This window comes from Chiloscyllium punctatum, chromosome 8 (genome assembly GCF_047496795.1).
Source record: "Chiloscyllium punctatum isolate Juve2018m chromosome 8, sChiPun1.3, whole genome shotgun sequence".
Lineage (NCBI taxonomy): Eukaryota > Metazoa > Chordata > Chondrichthyes > Orectolobiformes > Hemiscylliidae > Chiloscyllium > Chiloscyllium punctatum.
Genome location: NC_092746.1, coordinates 6,399,533 through 6,420,494, shown reverse-complemented (window position 1 = coordinate 6,420,494; position 20,962 = coordinate 6,399,533). Strand labels below are relative to the sequence as shown.

Below are 20,962 nucleotides of genomic sequence, written 5' to 3'. Positions count from 1 at the left end.
CCCCACTACAGAAGTTAAGCTAACCGGTCTATAACTCCCTATCTTTTATCTACCTCCCTTTTTAAACAGTGACGTCACATTTGCTGAGTTCCAATCGGCAGGAACTGTCCCAGAATCCAGTGAATTTTGGAAAATTACCACAAGTGCACTTGCTATTTCAGAACTAGCCTCAGCACAGATGTGTGCTTATGCCCATTATTTTTCCATCGCTGTGTCATGGCCAGGGATTGCTCCCTAAACCCAAAACCAAGTACAGGTTTGACAGGAAGCTCTTCAATCTCCAAAAACAAAAGTCTCAAACATAAAGATAACACATCGTTTTCCTTTTTATTCTTATGCTGGACTTTTAGTTATTATTCTTTCAATTTTGTACCAAATATTTAAGTATTTTACCTAGGTATCTTGTACCTAAGATGGTGGCATAAACAGCGATATTGCAAACTTTTCACTGCACTCATTCGAGTGCACTTAACAATAAAGCTATTTCATACCTTCATTCAGATCTCCTGTCATGGATCCAGAGAGTAGAAGAACTATAGAGCACGCATGACTTGTTTGAGGAGACTGACTGAGCACTTGGGTTGCATCAGAATGCTGATAAAACAAAGGTCTTCCTTCAGCCAAACCAATCTTCCAATGCCCAGTTTCACAGCTGTGAGCTGCCCGCTGGAGGGAGTTGATCAGATCTGCTGTCATGGTAGCCAGGTGTCCCAGTTAAGATCAGAAATCTACAGATCCTATCTGACATAGGACCCAATCTATGGGCACTTCCTGTGGGAGGCTGCTCAGACAAATCTTTATTAACAAATTCCCTACAGACTGACGTAAAGGTTTCAGAAGTTTTCTCAACACTCCTCTCTGGCTGCAAATCCTGGGAGATGTAACACTGACGCACAAGAAGCCTTGAGATATACCAGCAGCACTGTCTACAGAAGATCCTGCGTATCAACTGGACCGATCACCATACCAATTTGAGCTTTCCCGAGAAAGCAGACATCCTGAGCACAAGGTGACCATTCTTGTGTGACCATTTGACGGACAGGCCACTGCCTCAAAATGCTCAACACTCATCTGCCAACTTATATTCTCTACTCCCAGCTCACAACGTCAAGAATCATAAGGCAGCCAGTGAAAAGATTTCAAATGTACTGTGAAATCCCACTTTACAGCTGGGAAGAGAGTGTACTGAACCATCCCTGACCTACCTACTAATAGTTAATGATTCGCCACTAATATAGATTTATTATTTCATTCTGTTTCTCCTACAGTATTATATTTTCTCCTTCTTCCAGTTCGTTTAACTTTCATTGACTTTGCCACTATCTGTTACAACATTCATCTCTGTTTCTCCTTACTCAGGGATTTCATGACCAACATGTTCCTTGCTTCAAGGGACTGCCACGTATTAAAAAGATGTTGGAAACGCACTGTTAATATTGTCAATGAACTCAAAAGAAGGATTCTCACCTCTGGTACAAAATAAGAAAATGTAAACTCTCCTCTTTTGGTGTCAGATAGTTCACTGCACATGCTGGCTTAATTCCTCAATTCCATATGTGTTTCTGTCACGTACAAATCTGCACTGGGAGTGCAAGATCATATATTGCCCTCTTTTAAATCTCACCTTCCTTTCCTGTTTCAGTAAAAAAAAACCTTTTTATAAATAATTATTAGCTGGTTTAAATTTTAAAAATACTGATACCAAGTTCTGCAAGAGCTGTAGACATAATCTTACAAATCCAAGTGTGGAGCCTCACTTACATGGTGCACAAAGTTAGCTTTGTGTGTTTTGTTGTATGATTCTGGGTGCAATGCAACATGTGTAGAAGTCAGTGCACATGTTAAGGAAACACAGGCCAAGAAAAATGATTCAGTTATGGTGTCAGAAAATTCTTAACTTTTGCTGGGTTTCAATTTTTGGAGCTTTGGTATAAATGCAGATTTCATGTCAAACCTACATCAGACTTTTCATCAATGCAGACTTGAATTTGTTCAGGGTTCCACTGTCCCCTTTGTTTGTGCAATAGGAGAACAGCACAGAAATATAATAGGAATGATATCTAATCGCACCGGATGGTAAACTCTTTAGTACTGCTTCAGGATTAATAAGCTTTGTTTCTTGAATAGGTTACTAGGCTCCAAAAGAAAACCAAAACATTTAACATCATGGTATATATGAAAGATTAAAGCAATAAGGGTGACAATCTGGGCTTGTTTGCACTTGTCTTTGGGGAGCTATATTGCTCTTACAGATTCAAAAGGCATGCATACACACGTGGTGAATTTGTCTGGATATCACAATAGTGAAGGCATTAGCATGTTGTTGTGAATGTCTGCAAGAGGTATGCGCAGAAGGGAGATCACTTTGTTAATTGGCAGACAATGCTAATTTGGAGCTCGTATTGTCACTTTGGAAATCAACACTCTTGTCAGTGCCCTCTCTGAACTGTGCAAAGCCGAACCTACATTCCCCATAAAGAGGAACCACACACCCTCCCCAATGACATTGTGGGTCTCCCCACAGCACTCAGACTGCCAAAAAGGCAACTTAGCACCACCTTCTCCAAATCAGACAGACTCCTTGGATGGCAGGACTGAAACTGACTTCTAACAGGACCAGACAGGCTAAAGATGGGAAGGATGTTTCCTTATGGGCTGTGGGGACCATAATCAGGAGTCAAAGGATAAGGGGAAGGCCATTTAGGACTGAGATGTGGAGCTGTTTCTTCACCCAAAACTGTGGAATTCTCCTCCTCAGAAAACATTGGAGCTAAAACATTAAATGTTTTCAAGAAAGTGCCAGATATAGTTCTTAGGGCTAAAGGGATCAAAGGGTAAGGGGATAAAGCAGGAACAGGGGACTGAGTGGGATGATCAGCCATGATCATTTCGAATGGTGAAGCAGGCTCAAAGGGCTGAATGGCCTACTCCCGTTCCTATTTTTTAATGTTTCTAAGTAATGAGACACAGCGCAGCCAATGGGACCCATGATGCTGTAACGACATCCTCAAATCTGTCTTCTGTCTTCATCTACCAATGAACGAGCAATAACAAAGTTGCCCAATGACACCTCCACACTTTGTTGGAAACAATGAAAGCAATCAAACCATGTTCACCACCACTCTATCTAGGTCTCTCATTATTCTGTAAGTTTCAATGAGATCTCCTCTCATCCTTCTAAACTTATTGAGTACAGACCCGGGAACCTTCTGAACCACTGGGAGCAGGATCTTGATCAGGATCTGCTGCCAAAGATTCAAAACAGTTTCCAAAAAGATTAAACAACCACTGAGATGAGGTATGCTGTCAGACAGCTCTGGGAGAATGCCAAGAGCGGACATGTATTTCCTCACCACACTGATTGACCTGGCCAGAGGGCCTTTAGAGGTGGATGAAGAAACGTGGCTGCCATTAGAAATTTTACACAATGACGGCCTGCCGACACATGTCCTTACTGACGGTGAGTCTGTTGAACAAGGCCCTGTCTCTCACACAGTGCTATGTGACAGTACCAAATGTCTTCAGCACTCTTTCTCCATTGTGCTCTCCAAATACATTCCAGGATGGTGATCCTGGGATCACTGCATGAGGGAAACTGTTTAATCTCCAATGGCTTGCAGAAAAGATCAAGATCACCAAAGACAAACACTGCGATTTTCTGAATTAAAAGCTAGAGAATTGTGGATGCTGGAAAACAGAAACAAAAACAGGAATTGATGGAAAAGGTCAGCAGATCTGGCCGCATCGGTGGAGAGAAATCAGAGTTAACGTTTTGGGTCCAGCAATCCTTCCTCAGAATTTGGAAGGGTCTGAGGGTGTTGTGAGGAAAGATCACTGGACATGAAAAATTAACTCACGTTTCTCTCCACAGTTACTGCCAGACCTGCTGAGGTTTTCCAGCAATTTCTGTCTGTGTCAAACAAATTGAAATGGTACTGAGCAGTAGTCCTACCAACTCTGCTGAATGTATGCAAAATTTGGACCATGTATCAATGTCATGCCAAGGAGCTCAATTACTTTCATTTGAGTTGACTTTCGAAACTCCTGAAGATCAAATGACTGGGTAAAACGACAGAACAAAATACGAAACACTGAGGTGCTCACTCGCACTGGCAAGCCAAACATCAATGCCATATTGAGACAGTCAGAATGGAGTCAAGTAGCCAGAATGCTTGATCCTTACTTATCAAGGTAAATCTTCTGTTAACAGTTTGAGCTTGAAGTGTACTCTCAAGGTTGCCAGATATATTCTACAAGGACAGGTTTGGCCTGGAAGCTCTGATATCAACTCCACATTCTGGAAGGTGCTCACAGAGGATGGCTGCAGCTGGTGCAACCAAACTTCTTTTAAAAATGGCCTCCTTTGAAAGTAAGTGTGTATTGGAGAAATCATTTTTAGCAATTAACAAACATCAAGTTCCAAAAGACATTTGCGACTCGAATCTCATGTTGGCGATGTGTCTCAGTGGCAAAACACGGGCTTTTGTTGTTTTGTGTTATTTACGACAACTCACTTTCATTGCAACTACTTTTCTCTATATTTGAATCTGATTGCACACGAGCAAATCAAGCAGCTGGACGTTCATGGCTTTCCCTTTTCCAAACACTCAAAATTTATATCGAAGGGTTTCAGAGTGATATAACCTTGTGCAAGATTACCATTTTTCATTTGTAAACACCGACTTGCATGTAATTTGTTTGGCCTCTGACATTTTGGTTGCAACAGTACAGATCCAAACAAAAGACATATGTAGGATTGTGAAGGAGACTAATAAAATATGAATAGTACATGGAGTTGAGAGCAGGGGGAGGGAAATTGGAGAGAGATGTTACAAGAGGAATTCTTGAGCCAGCAACTTGTCCAAACCTTGCTTATCTGTGGTACACAGCCTTAACTGTACCAGGATGCTGAGGATGCAGATTGACCTCAGCAATTACCCATACATATATTAGAACTCGATCAAACAGTCCAAATGACAAACGTGGTCACCTTCACTTCAAAGGATTTACAAAGCAACCATTTGGGAATCAACTGCTTTTGTATTGGAATTTTACATAACTGTTCATCAAATCTTAACAGTAATAATGGGCTGCCCAGGTTCAAAATTCATGAACAAAGATATATCTTCCACCTTGCCTTCTTTCCCAGTTACTATTTTGCAAAACAGGTACTTAAATTCTAACACTAATTGTTGACTATGCTGATAACATAACTAATGACTTTAATTCTTGAACTGGTGGACTAAATTATTTTCAAGTTCCCACCTTTTGTGATAAACTTGTCATCTCATGGTTGAGAGTACCCACTTTGGTTCAAAACTGCATTACGTTTTCCTGGTTTTTATCCACTGTGTTCTAGTTTTCAGTTGGCTCAACAAATTGGATTTGGAACTGATTTCAGCCAATAAAATCAATATTTTAAGATGCAAGTATCAGATTTTAAATAAAGGGTGTGTTCTGGGAATTGAAAGGAAGAACAAACTTGCTTTTTTATATTGCTCCATTATGTCACCAGGCCATTTGCAAAGTATTCACCATCAAACCAATTATTTCTGATAAACCATTAGCATTATTGTGTGGGCAATTATGCACACAGCAGAGACTCACAAATACAAAGTGAATGAGTAATCAGTCAAACTACAATCTATAAATCAGTTAACTACATTGGTTTGGCCACTTTTGGAATACGGCGTGCAATTCTGGTCTCACTCTGATAGGAAGGATGTTGTGAAACTTGAAAGGGTTCAGAAAAGATTTACAAGGATATTGCCACATTTGAAGGGTTTATGCTATAGGGAGAGGCTGAATATGCTGGGGTTATTTTCCCTGGAGCGTCAAGGGCTGAGGGGTAAACTTGTAGAGGTTTATAAAATCATGAGGGGCATGGATAGTATAAATAGACAAGGTGTTTTACTTGGGGTGGGGAGTCCAGAATTAGAAGGCATTAGTTTAAGTTGAGAGGTGAAAGATATAAAAAGGACTTAAGGGGCAACATTTTCACACAGGGGGTAGTGCATGTATGGAATGAGCTGCCAGAGGAACTGGTGAAGGCTGGTATAATTACAGCATTTAAAAGGCATCTGGATGGGTATATGAATAGGAAGGTTTAGTGGGATATGAGCCAAGTGCTGGCAAATGGGACTAGATCAGTTTAGGATATCTGGTCGACATGAATGATTTGGACCGAAGGGTCTGTTTCTGTGCTGTACATCTCTATAATTCTAACTGGATTTGTTTATTTTTTAAATTTTGAATCTCAACATCCAAAATACTGAGAGTTGTTGAAACTTCCCTTGCATTGTTTCACCCTCTGGTTGGGAGACAGTGGGAGAGTGGAAAATCAGGTCGGATAGTGAATGCTTATCATCTTAGGCCAATTCACGCTGTTCTGTTACTACTTCAGTGTCTCTTCCTGTCACCACTGGTATTTACCAACTGTGGATGGGATGAGTAAAACATGGCAGCCTCTAAGACAGCTTTGTGAGGTGGTTCCTCCTGAGGACCCACTCTCCAATCTTGCAGCAATAGACACCCCTGAGGAAAGGTCCTCTCCCTCCATGATCAACACTCTCCTCAAGGGCCTTCATCACTTTCCACCCCACTTGTAGGGTTTGCCTGGTTATCTCCAACAATCCCTAACCCCACTTAGCTTTACCTTCCTGAGAACTACTGCAGTCCCATGAGTAACAACTGCTCCCATTGGTGCTGTGGGGAAGGAAGGCCAGTCAGCTATCTGATTGTCTCACCTGCAAGAGCCATCCTTCCTCAGCAGAGCTGAAGAGACAACCTTTATTAACTACCTGCCTGAAAATAAAATTCACTTATGGCTTCCAATGCAAGCCCTAACCTCCCAGTTGGTGAGTAGAATCACCTCCTCCATGTGAAATCCCATCCAATGTTTCAATTTTATGGAAGAGCACAAGTACAGACCATCAATGTACAGACCATGCTACAGCAAGGAGTAGTTAAGATGAATGATATGGATGCTAGAGAAGCTGGGTAAAAAGAAAGTAAGGTTATGCTTGATAAGAGTTTGATGAGGAAGATCAGAAGAAGCCTTCAATGGAGCATTAACACAAACATGCACTGGTTGAGACAAGAGCCCTGCTTCTGTGCAGTACATTCTACGTAATCTATGTAAAAACTCCACTTACCCACAAAATGTCATGTGCATTATTAACTGGTGTCGAAAAGTGTGATGCTAGAAAAGCACAGCCGGTCAGGCAGCATCTGAGGAGCAGGAGAGTTGATGTTTCGGGCATAAGTCCTTCATCACCAAAACGTCGGCTTTCCTGCTCCTTGGATGCCCGCCTGACCAGCTGTGCTATTTCAGCACCACACTTTTCAACTCTGATTTCCAGCATCTGCAGTCCTCACTTTCTCCTCATTATTGACTGGCACCTTCCAAAGGATTTCATTTTAAAAAAAAGACACTCATTTACAAACCACTTAGGACCTCAACTGACTATACCTTGGCATCCTTATGTCAAATAAAGAGTTGGGATGTTGGAGTGGGGGGGGGGGGTGAACCTGCAACTAATGACTGTCACAGTGATCAAAGGTGGGACCATTATGAATGACATTAAGAGGTAGGAAGGCAAGGGGTGATGAATGACAAAAAACAGTGTGTAGAGGATTATAGACACCTTAAGTAAGTGGGCAAAACTTTTGGCAGATGAAATATAATGTAAGAAAATGTAAGGTCATGTATTTTGGTAGGAAGAATGGAAGAGCTGAATATTATTTTGACAGAAAAACACTGCAGAAAGCTACAGCACTGAGAGATTCAGAGGTCCTTGTGCATAAATCACAAAAAGCTAGTCGGTAATAGGAAAGGCACCTGGAATGATGGCCTTTATTTCAAAGGGAATAGAATATAAAAAGAAGAAAGTCTTGCTAAAACTGTACAAAGCACTGTTTAGGGCACGCATATGAGACAGTGAACAATTTTGGTCCCTTATCTTAGGAAAGGTACACTGGCATTGGAGGCAGGCCAGAGAATGTTCACCAGATTGATACTGAGTATGAAGGGAATTTCTTCCAAAGAGAGGTTGAGTGGGTACAAATTGGAGTTTAAGAGAATTAGAGGTGACCTCATTGAAACATATAAGATTCTTAGGGAACTTGACAGTGTAGATGGTTGTTTCTTCATGTGGGAGAGTCTAGAACTGGTGAGCATACTCTCATAGTGAGGGTCATCCAGTTAAGATGCAGATGAGAAGGAATTTCTTCTCCCAGAGGGTAGTGAATCTATGGAATTCTTTAATGCCAAGGGCTGTCAAGGCTGGATTGATAAGTATATTCAAAGCTGAGATAGGAAAATTTTTAATCAGTAAGGGAGTCAAAGACAAAGGGGAAAGGGCAGGAAAGTGGAGTTGAGGATTATTAGATCAACCATAATCTCATTGAACAGCACAGCAGATTTAATGAGCCAAATGAGCAAAACTTGTGCCCACACCTCCTCCCTCACCTCCATCCAAGGCCCCAAAGGAGCCTTCCGCATCCATCAAAGTTTCACCTACACTTCCACACATGTTATTTATTGTATCTGTTGTTCCCAATGCGGCCTCCTCTACATTGGGGAGACTGAATGCCTACTTGCAGAGCGCTTCAGAGAACATCTCCGGTACATTCGCACCAACCAACCCCACTGCCCCGTGGCTGAACATTTCAACTCCCCCTCCCACTCTCCCGAGGACATGCATGTCCTGGGCCTCCTCCATCACCACCCGATGCCTGGAGGAAGAACATCTCATCTTCCACCTTGGGACCCTTCAACCCCATGGCATCAATGTGAACTTCACCAGTTTCCTCATTTCCCCTCCCCTCTCCTTACCCCAGTTCCAACCTTGCAGCTCAGCACCACTCTCATGACCTGTCCCACCTGTCAATCTTCCTTCCCACCTATCTGCTCCACCCTCCTCTCCAACCTATCACCTTCACCGCCACCTCCATCCACCTATTACACTCTCAGCTACCAGCCACTCCCATTTATCTCTCCACCCCAAAGGCTCCCAGCCTCATTCCTGATGAAGGGCTTTTGCCCGAAACATTGATTTTCCTGGTCCTCAGATGCTGCCTTACCTGCTGTGCTTTTCCAGCACCACTCTAATCTCCAGCATCTGCAGTCCTTACTTAATGAACCGAATGGTCCACTTGTGCTCCTATGTCTTATGTTAGGAGCTGTCGTGTCAATACAACATGAAGATAAATCATCAATTGTTAATAAACTGTACTCTGAACTAAAACTGCCTCAAGTCCAAGTAGCCCTTATTGAAACCCTAGTTCTGAAACAAATCTCACATTTGACTGAAAATTGAACTTATATATCAACAGTCTCTGTACACTAACCTTATATTGCTGAGCCTTCATCAATATTCAGAGTAATTTTACAAATCCTGCCTTAGCAAACTAAACCTGCTTGAACCTGAGCTCCTCCAGAAAATAACCTTCACTATACACTAACCTTCTATATTGACAATTACCAGGCTTAATATCCATATGTCCTTTTTAAAGTTATCCTTAACTGTAATTTTTTTCCTTGTAATGCTTTTACATGTTGTGATTTTCATCTTCCACAGGGTTGAATATATAATTGAACTATATGCTTGATTTAACTCTAAACAGAATTCGTTGAGAGTCACTTTAAAAATTGGACTTCACAAAATACAGATATGGGGAAAGCCTGCCACAGCCTGTTTTAAAAGGTAGAAAAAAAATAACCACCCCTGCTTAGAACTGGGAGGGTAGGGCAATAAAACAGTTCAATTTGTTTCTCTCTCCTGTCCACAACAATTACCCCCTGGATCTGATCCTTCCTCTTTCTCATGATGCGGAAGTGCTGGTGTTGGACTGTGGTGGACAAAGTTAAAAATCACACACCAGGTTATAGTCCATTTGGAAGCATTAGCTTTCAGAGCGCTGCTCCTTCATAATTATGATCTTGCCCCATTAGCTACCTGATGAAGGAACAGCTCTCTGAAAGCATCACTTCCAAATAAACCTGTTAGACTATAACCTGATGTTGTGTGATTTTGAACTTCTTCCTCTTTCAGTCATGCATCCTTCACTTACCGACGACGTACCTCCCAAACTTTTGCTCCTGATTATCTCTGTTCAACTTTTAAAAATATGCCTTTTGCACCAATATTTGGGTCATTTTCTGCCGACTAGGGTTGACTCACAGAGCCCGAACTTTGGACAGCCTTTGGAAGTGTTCCTCTGGGGGCAAGGCACTATGTCAATGCAGATTTTTATACAGGTGACATTCCTAGTTACAAGCTCTCTGAAATGAATGACGAGCTTGAGGGAAAATCCGGTTCTTTGCGCGAGTTTTGTGTCCCCTACCCCCCGAATTAAAGTGGCGACTGTGCAATTCCATGTCTCACCTGGCGGCCGATACAGTGGGGCGGTCGAACTGTGCGGGAGTGATCTGCTCACTGGACTGGAAGGTCGGGCGCAGGATGCTATGCCCTTCCGTTTGGCGGTAGTGCTGAAAAGGATCGCCAGCGGACAGCTGATCGACCTCCATGGCGGAAATCGGGCGGGGGAGGAGGAGGTGGAGTGGGGAGGGGGGAGAGAACGAGTCTTCTTTAAGTGTAAAGGTGCACTGGCCCAGGGGCCGAAGACAGCACGCGGCCACTGGCTCCTTGTAGCAAACAAACACAGGACCGAGGGCAGGCCTGACCGCATTGGCTGGTGGCGCTATGACGGTGATCCATGACAATGGGGCTGACTCACGGGCTCAATCATCGGCAGGATCTGTGTCTGCAGGGGAGCAGTGGCTGGGAAAGGGGCTCTCCCCCATTCACACCCTCAGGAACAGCCCCCCCCCCCCATTCACACCCTCAGGACCAGCCCTCCCCCATTCACACCCTCAGGACCAGCCCCCCCCCCCCCATTCACACCCTCAGGGATACCCCTCCCCGTTCACACCCTCGGGGACAGCCCTCCCCCATTTACACCCTCAGGGACAGCCCTCCCCCATTCACACTCTCAGGACCAGCCCTCCCCATTCACACCCTCGGGGACAGCCCTCCCCCATTCACACCCTCAGGACCAGCCCCCCCCCCCCCCCCGTTCACACCCTCAGGGACAGCCCTCCCCATTCACACTCTCAGGACCAGCCCTCCCCATTCACACCCTCAGGGGCAGCCCTCTCCCATTCACACTCTCAGGACCAGCCCTCCCCCATTCACACCCTCAGGACCAGCCCTCCCCCATTCACACTCTCAGGGGCAGCCCTCCCCATTCACACCCTCAGGGGCAGCCCTCCCCCATTCACACTCTCAGGGGCAGCCCTCCCCATTCACACCCTCAGGGATAGCCCTCCCCATTCACACCCTCAGGGGCAGCCCCCCCCCCCATTCACACCCTCAGGGGCAGCCCCCCCCCCCCCCATTCATACCCTCAGGACCAGCCCCCCCCATTCACACCCTCAGGGACAGCCCTCCCCATTCATACCCTCAGGACCAGCCCCCCCCCATTCACACCCTCAGGGACAGCCCTCCCCCATTCACACCCTCAGGGGCAGCCCTCATCATTCACACCCTCAGGACCAGCCCCCCCCCATTCACACCCTCAGGACCAGCCCCCCCCATTCACACCCTCAGGACCAGCCCACCCCATTCACACCCTCAGGGACAGCCCACCCCATTCACACCCTCTGGGGGGGGGGCAGCCCTCCCCATTCACACCCTCGGGGGGGGGGGGGAGCAGCCCTCCCGGGAGCTCAGCCCCGAATCAACATCCACAAACAGGGAAGCCATTCGGCCCATCGGAGCGCCTTCGTTTTTCTCTTCAGATCTCTATTTATTGACTCTCGGGGGTGGGGGGGGGTCCTCCAGTTTTACCAGGACCGCCCTCCCGCTGTCTGTGAGCAACCTCCCGGTATCAGGCCTGAAAACAAAACCCAATGTGGGTTTAATTTGCAGCGTCCTGAGTGGACTCTTGCCATATCATTTCCGACCTGTTTGCTCGCGATGCCTCTTGCCCAGTTCGGCCAAAGGCGACACTTTCTTTGCGTCGGTTATTGACCGAACGGATGGCGAAGCAGTTTGAAAGGTTTCAAGGGACAAGACAGAGCTGGCCAAAGCGTGACATGGGTTACGTGTAAGGTAAAGGGCACCGTGCAGAACCAGGAGCGCGGTAGTTCCAGAATGCCCCTACTTTTGTCTTGACCAGTCCATAAAACCGTGGCTGAATGTTTAGATTAATTCAATTTTCCCACCAAATCTCCCAATCCTTTGTTCCTCTTAGCATCCGGAATCTATCAATCCTAGGGAGTGTCAGATTCACAACCCCTTCAGTGAAGAAATTTCTCATCTCCAGCGTCCTGCACCTCTGATCTCTATTTCCCGACTCTCTGAACAAGGGAAACGGCCCCTCAGCATTTACCTTCTCCAGCTCTCTCAATCCTTTTACGGCTTCTGCCTCCCAATGGATGGTAATTGCTGAGTGTTGCTATTGAGTGCTGCAGATTTGCACTAGAGCCCCAAAGTTCTGTCGCACCAGGAAGGTCTCCACAGGCATCCTCGCGGATAGTTCTCCAGGACCTGAAAGCATGCTCGTTTTATGGCGTGATTTAATCGCATTTAAAACCTACTTGGAATGCAGCTCACTAAATTAGGAGCATCAAACCTCTCCTACCTTCGAAACTACACTGCTTACCTCTCTCAAAACGGCTTGGCTACTGGAGGGGATTAAGCAATGTCAGAAGTGGCATTGAGCAGCATTAGGTCTACAGGAGAAGGATAGACAGTGTGAGATGGGGGAGTGAGCAGCACAGTGAGAGGAGAGCAGCAGTGGGTGGCCACTGATAGGAATGGAGTGAGCATTTATAACCAGCCAAATTTCCTGAACTGACTGCACACCTCAAGGGGTCTGTCCTCAACCCCTGATAGGAGAGCGGATGTCAACATGTTGGAATTGTGTATCTCCTAGGCCTCGCTGCTCGATGACTGAACCCTCCAGCTTCAAAAGAACACATGGCAGTACTCTCATCCCAGGAATCCATGGAAAACATACAATGTGTATGTAGTGAATTTGCAAAAGCCCCATTGCACACAGATACATTCCTGACTGTCTCTCAGCGAAAGGACACCACTAAAAACTAGGGAGGGTGACAGAAAGAAAGTTATTTTACAGGCAAACTTAGTGAAAGTTAAAGTAAAGGTATCATAATACACTGATCAAAGGGAGCAACCAGTTGAGAGATAAGCCACAGTAGCCTATATTTCCAGTTATAGTTGTAGTTTTGAACAGTATAACTTGAAACAGACTAGCATATAAGCCCAATGTGATGTTTATGACCAAATATCAGCTGTGGTGGTTCTTTTCCTGTAAATTTAAGATGTCGGATCAGAAGTAGGCCTTTCAGCCATTTGAGATAAGTCTGCCATTCAATTAGATTATCGCTGATCTGATAATCCACAATTCCACTTCCCTGACTTTTCCTCACAACCTTTATTTCCCTTACTGATTACAAATCTGTCGATCTCAGCCTTGAATATGCTTAATGATGCAGCCTCAACAGTGGTCTGTGGTAAAGATTTCCATAAGTTCACTATCTTCTGAGAGAAGAAATTCCTCCTTGTCTCTGTCTTAAAAAGGTGACTTATTCTGAAATTATGCCATCTGTTATTATACTCTTTCATAAGGGGAGACAGCCTTTTCATGTGTACGTGTCAGGATGCCTAAGAATCTTGTATGTTTAAAAAAGGTTGCCTCTCATTCTTCTAAATTACAATGATTATAGGACCAACCTACTCAACCTCTCTTTATAGGACACTCCCTTTGTATCTATGATCAGCCTAGTGAACTGTCTTTGGACTGCCTCCAACAAAAGTCTATCTTTCCTTAGACGGGGCCCAAACATGGGGAGGCAATGGCATAGTGGTATTGTCACCAGGCTATTAATCTGGAGACACTGGTAAAGTTCTGGGTACTCATGTTGGAATCCTGCAGATGGTGCAATTTGAATTTGATGAAAAAAAGTCTAGAATTATGAACCTAATGATGATGACAAATCCATTGTTAATTGTTTGAAAAAAAACAATTGAGAAACTGCCATCCTTACTTGGTCTGGCCTACAAATGACTAACTGCCATCCTTACCTGGTCTGGCCTACACAAGACTCAAGGCCTACAGCAATATGGTTTACTTTTAACAGTTGGGGATTGGTATTAAATGCTGGCCCAGCCAACAATACCCACATCTCATGAATGAACAAACAAAACAAAAAATGTTCACAATATTTCAGCTGTGGTCTGACCAGGCTGTGACCTTATATAGTTTTAGCAAGGCTTCGTGATTTTTCAATTCCATTCCCTTTGAAATAAAGGCCAACATTCCATTTACCTTCCCTCTGACCTGCTGAACTTGGATACCAGCTCTATGAGACTTATGCGAAGATTCCTAAGTCCCTCTGTGCTGTAGCTTTCTGCAGTCTTTCTCTATTTAAATAATATTCAGCTTCTCAACTCTTCCTGCCAAAGTGCGTAACCTCTCAATGTAATGGATGCTGAGGAACTTGGGAAATAGAGGCAGTCTTCGAAGGAGGGGGACGATGACATTGGGGAAAAGGAAGCTGTCCTTGTCCATGACAGAACTGAGCTGCATCAGATGCTACAAGCCAGCCGGAGGCTCATTGACATCTACTTCCAATAGATGTGACCTAAATATTGTGAAATGTAAAATATTTGTTGGTTATGATATAGAAATATGATTTGCATTATTGGGACAAATTTTGGTCTCAATATGATTTGCCTACATTTATGTTTTCTTTTGTAAATAAAAGCTTAAGTTTGGATTTGTCCGATTTCTCCCTGTATGTAATGTTCCTGTGTTAGATGATGACAAACTGCAGGTGTATGGTGGATATTGATGACAACGTAGCATTGAATTAGAGGGTGTTCAGATGGTGTATAATTATGGAAAGTTAAAGTCTGTGGTGTTGTAATTGAAGCCAGAGGAGTGATCCTTGTGGCACATGATGAGTTACAACATCTTTTCAACCTGAAAGAGACCCATTACCCCCAACACCCTGTATTCTGTGTGCTTATTAACCCTCAATCCATGCTAATACATTATCCCCAATACCGTGAGTTCCTATCTTTCATAATATTCTTTTATGTGGCACCTTATTACGCAAGTTCTGAAATCCAAATATCCTACCTCTAATGACCCCCCCCCTCTATCAACTCTGTTTGTTATAAATCAAATAACTAGCAAATTTGTCGAACATGGTCTCCCTTTCACAAAGCCATGTTGACTCTCTGTTTATGCTAACCTTCTCTAAATGCCCTGCTGTTAACATCGGAAAAGGAATTCTTTTCCTGAGTCAGCAGGGGAATTCCACCAGATTTCAGTGAATTCCAGGCAACAAATTCGTAGTCTGAAAGCCAGGAGCTTTGAAATTCTTGTTGCCATGGTTGCTACCAAGCATTTAAATGCACCCATTTCCTGTCAGCGTGATATTGCTACACCTCTAGATGGCTTGCAGGAGTAGAGGATATAGTAACGTTCCAGGTCATAATTCAGCACTTGGCAGCAGCCAAGCACTAGGTCATGGTGGAAGTAGATTGAAAGCTGGTCCAGGTGCCTCTCAAGGAGGCAGAAACTAAAGTTGATGTTATTGAACAGGAAGCTCAAGAATGTACTCATAGAGCAAGAGAAACAGCACTTTGAAGATGAGTGTATTGGTTGGGCTTAAGATTTGAATCCAGCACCAACAGTAGAAGTGGAAGTCAGCTGTATAACTGGTGCAACTTCAGTTATACAACTGTAGCAGCACCCATTATCTCAGAAGAAGAGTACACACAATCCTTAATTCACATTCCATAATGCAAAACAAAAAGACTAATGTGAAGCTTACGAGTTTTTCCAGTGTTCGGTCAAGTTAGTTAGGGTGGAATATGATGACGCACCCTATTACTGGTTATTAGTAGTTGCAGGGGTGAATGTTTCCCTGATGTGGAAAAAAAAGGTGGCTTAAGATATAGTTAAACTGGGGTGAACAGTTAACAGATCAGGAAGGGTACACCTGACATGAAAAAGGTGCTGAGTGCATAAAGTGATCTTTAAGCAAGGAGAACCAATTATAAAATTAGACTTCACAAAGGAAAGGCCAAAATATGCAGTCAATAATTTGTAAGACCATGCCTATCCCTTGTTCACAGTTAAAGGTAGTAAGCAAACAGCTGGGTAGATTGGAACAATTGGAACAGGAGCAATTAACCAGCGAAGATCAATGAATGCGCATTGCTATTGTGATTGTTCACAAATCAGACAGGTCCATTCATAATAGTGAAATGGTCAATAAAGTGACTCTGAATGATACCCATTGCCTACCAGTAAAAACTTGTTTTCTAATTTGGTAAATGGAAAGGCTTTCAGTTGGATAGAAATGTTGAATACATATGTTCAGTTAAAGTTAACTGACAAGAGCAAGGAACTACTTACCGATCATATACACTAAGTATTGTGCCACTTTGAAAAGTAGCCTTATGGGGTGTGTGCTGCTCTGGGCCTGTTCCAGAACGTCATGGATCAGGTGCTAATTGGAATGAAGTGGGTGGACTACTTTTTAGATCAAATTCTAATTCAACATGAGACAAAGAAAGAGTACTTTGCAAGGTCGACCAAAATTCGAGACTGATGTAAGAAATGTGACATTAAGGCTAAAAAGCACAAATGATATTTTGTGGTGTCCAGTGTTACGTTGCTGAGTTGTCAATTACCATATCTGCCTGACACAAGTGAAAGGTGAAGTGATCTTATAACTCTAAAAAGACCAATAGGAGAAGAGCTTAAAAATTGAAAGGAATTATTCATATTCTAATTCATCCCTGACTTAGATAATTCATTTGGTCTGCTGTACCAACTTCTCAAAAATTGAAAGTGCTCTGTGAAGTTGAGAGCATTTGAAGAAGAAAGTACTGTCAAGTGATGTTGTTTTAACTTACTATAATTTCAAGAAACAATAAGTTTTAGTATGTGCTGCCTCACCATAGGAGGTAGATGTGGTATTATCTCACATAATGGAAGATGTTGTGGAGAAGCCAGTAGCTTATGTTTCACAGACACTAACAAAATCAGGGCAAAATTAATCAAGTTGAGAAAGAAACATTAACAAGTATATAATGTTCCAAAATGTTCCACGAATACTTGTACAGTAGGAAGTTCACTTCTTTTAAGTGACCATCTTTCCTTCAAAAATGAGACATGTTCTCTGGTGCCTGCAAGACTCCAGAGATGGGCACTGATTTTGAAAAATGAATGGAAGACAAAACCTACACAGGATGAGAAATAAACCAGATTGGTTAACTGAAATGTGTATTGGAAAGAAGAACAAGTTATTTTCATGGACACGATACATTGACACTGCTTTCTCTCCACAGATGCTGCCAGACCAGCTGAGTTTCTCCAGCTATTTCTGTTTTTATTTCTGATCAACCTGTTCAGACATGGTATGATACACTTCTGCAGCACTTGAGGCCAGATTTTCTGGCTGAGAGGTAGGGACAATACTGCATGAGTTCTACTACAGCTTAATGTACACTTTTTTTTAAGGAAGGGGAATAGTTCACTGTACAATTGATTCTGCCCTCCCTACTTCTCTGGGGAGGAGTTCAATAAACTTTGTTCAGTATGGCTACTTACCATCAATCTTCATGGCTAGTCTATCCTCCATATTGTACACAATAATGAGGTACTTCAAATATGTGGCAAAATTGAAGAAACTGAGATTGTTCTCCTTGGTGTGAAACAATGCAATGATAAAGACATTCAAGATAATTGAGTTTTTATAGAACAAGTAGAGACAGGTTGTGACCTCTGGCAAGGGGTTGATAACAGCATTCATAAATTTAAATTAATTGATAAAAGATGTAGAAGAGAAATTAAGAGATTTTTTTCACAGTGTTACTATCTGAAAAGCACTATCAAAAGGCAATTAGACATGTACATTAAGATGACTAATTTGCAGGATTCTGGGAAAACGCTGAGGTGTGGAGTTAAAGAGGCAGCTGTTTGAAGAAATTACACAACATGATAGGAGAAATGGCCTCCTTCTGTGCTGTAAGATTCTATGATCCAAAATCTCATGAAAATTTAAACTCATCAACAATGTCAACATTTCGTGCTATGGGCGGCACAGTGGTTAGCTCTGTTGCCTCACAGTGCCTGAGACCTGGGTTCCATTCCCGCCTCAGGCGACTGACTGTGTGGAGTTTGCACATTCTCCCCGTGTCTGTATGGGTTTCCTCCGGGTGCTCCGGTTTCCTCCCACAGTCCAAAAATGTGCAAGTCAGGTGAATTGGCCATTCTAAATTGCCCGTAGTGTTAGGTAAGGGGTAAATGTAGGGTCATTGGTGGGTTGCGCTTCGGCGGGTCGGTGTGGACTTGTTGGGCTGAAGGGCCTGTTTCCACGCTGTAATGTAATCTAATCTAATCTATTCCTGCACATGTTATTGTAGGTGTCATTAATTTGGGCTGAGCAATGGCAGATTGAGTTTAATTTAGATAAATGTGAGGTGCTGCAATTTGTAAAGGCAAATCAGAGCAGGATTTATACGCTTAATGGTAAGGTCCAGGGGAGTGTTGCTGAATGAAGAGACCTTTCAAGGTTCACAGTTCCTTGAAACCGGAGTCGCAAGTAGATAGGATAGTGAAGAAGACGTTTGGTGTGCTTGCATTTATTGGTCAGTGCATTGAGTACAGGAGTTGGGATGTCATGTTACAGTTCATTGGTTAGGCCACTTTTGGAATACTGTGTGTAATTCTGGTGTTCTTGCTATAGGAAGGATGTTGTGAAACTTGAAAAGGGTCAGAAAAGATTTACAAGAATGTTGCCAAGGTTGGAGGGTTTGATCCAGAGGGAGAGGCTGAATAGACTGGGGCAATTTTCCCTGGATCATCAGAGGTTGAGGGGTGACCTTATAGAGGTTTATAAAATCATGAGGGGCATGGATAGGTTGATTAGCTATGATCATTTCCCCTGTGTAGGGGAGTCCAAAACTGGAGTGACTAGGTTTAAGGTGAGAGGGGAAAGATTTAAAAGGTAACTAAGGGGGTACCTTTACACACTGAGGGTGGTGCGTGTATGGAATGAGCTGCCAGAGGAAGTGGTGGAGGCTGGTGCAATTACAAATTTAAAAAGCATCTGGATGGGTGTATGAATAAGTAAGGTTCAGAGGGATATGGGCCAAATGCTGGCAAATAGGACTAGATTAATTTAGGATAGCTAATCACAATGGATGAGTTGGACCAAAGGGTCTGTTTCCATGCTGTACATTTCTATGACTCTAATGTTCATGAGTATCCTTCAGTATCTCAGGGCCCAATATACAGTGATGCAATTGGGTTCCTCTTCTACTTCGCACTGTGACTCTGTAATCTCATTCTGCAATGTCTCTCACAATAAATATTCAACATATTTAAAGAAGTGACAGGCTGGTTCACATATATTTAGTGTAAACTCTATGTATTTGTTGTTAATTATGAAAATAGATACAAAGTTTTATGTGAAAAATCGGCATATTACTCTTAGCCTTGGTGGTTGTGAAGGTTAAGAAATTAATATTTAAGCAGAATATTTAAAAGAATCCGAGAAACCGAAAACTTTGAAAACACTTAAAACATTATAAGACATCTCAAAAGAGAGCAACCAAGTTAGTTAGCTGGATTTTCTGAGGAGTGGCAATTCCAGTCAGATTGCCACTCCATTCCTTTTTTCTCCATGAATACATTCTTGACAGAAAATTCTAATCATGTCTCCTTCAGAAATCCAAACCAAACATTTGATATAATAGGTCCCTTATAATGCAGGGTGGTTCGCAAAGTCAAACAATGCTCCCTTTCCCACAGCAATCAACTACCATATTCTGTGGTTTAAATGTCAAACAGCAAGGCCAGGTACTGTAAAAGTGTAAGTATATACAGTAAGTGTGGGGATATGGTGTGAACTTGGTAAGGTGCCAAGTGGGTTTGATATCATTGTCAAAACCAAAAGAACTGTGGATGCTGTAAACAAAAACAGAAGTTGCTGGGACAGCTCAGGTCTGGCAGCATCTGTGAAAAGAGATCAGAGTTAGTGTTTCAGGTCCAGTGACTGTTCCGAGGAAGGGTCACCGGACTGAAGATGTTAACTCTGATTTCTCTTCACGGATGCTGCCAGACTTGCTGAGCTTTTCCATGATATCACAGTGCCAGGTTTCCAGGTAGATGGGCACCAGATAAGTGATGGAGTGTTTAGGATAGGTTGGGGTACTGGGGTTAGTGGGAGTGGGGTGTGGCAAGGTGTGGGGTGGTTGTGAAGGGCAGATATTGCATTCAGGGTGTCAGGTCTTGTCGAGATGATGAAGTGTAGGACACTAGGGTAGGGTGTGGGTGTCAGATCTGAGGTAGGTTAAGAGATGGGTGCTAGGTCGGGGAAGAGCGGTATATCAAGTCCTCTTGGGGGTGGGATAATGTTATTGAAGGGGGTGGTTGGGCCCAAGGGGGTGAAAGAGGTTGTCAGGGGTGGGAATGCTGTGTCCCGGACAGTAAGAAGGTCAGGTCAGGGTCAGTGAGAAGGTGTACTGGGGAAATGAATGGTGAGTTGGTGGGCAGTGGGGGGAGGGGCGGTGATGGAGATGGTCAGTTTAATAGAAGTTACATTAGGTTTTTATCTCCTGGGTCACCTAACTGCAATAGAACACTCTGAAGTCTCTGATTCACTTTTAAAGGATACTTTCAGAGGACTCCAAATACGGGAGTATGGCCCAATGGAATCTTCAATTTCCTGGGCAATTCCCTTAGAGTCTCCAACTTTGGGGATTCTGCAGGATCCGTATGCATAATTCCTATCTACACTGTTGAAATGACTCTCTGGCTATCAGAAAATCTTGGCCAGCATTTTGGGATGTTGAGAGGACAGCTTTTATTTTGCTGTTGAGTAATATAATGCTGAGGAATATGCACA

At 43.3% G+C, this 20,962-nt stretch overlaps 1 protein-coding gene across 1 annotated transcript in view; it reads right to left on the bottom strand.

The window, feature by feature from the left end:
• Positions 1-10,646, bottom strand: part of LOC140480353 (sperm-associated microtubule inner protein 4) — a 59,063-nt gene extending 48,417 nt beyond the window's left edge. Inside the window, exon 1 of the mRNA XM_072575104.1 lies at positions 10,389-10,646. Within this exon, the coding sequence (XP_072431205.1) occupies positions 10,389-10,531 (143 nt within the window). The 5' untranslated portion in view covers positions 10,532-10,646. The remainder of the gene's footprint in view (positions 1-10,388) is intronic.
• Positions 10,647-20,962: the final 10,316 nt, after the last annotated feature.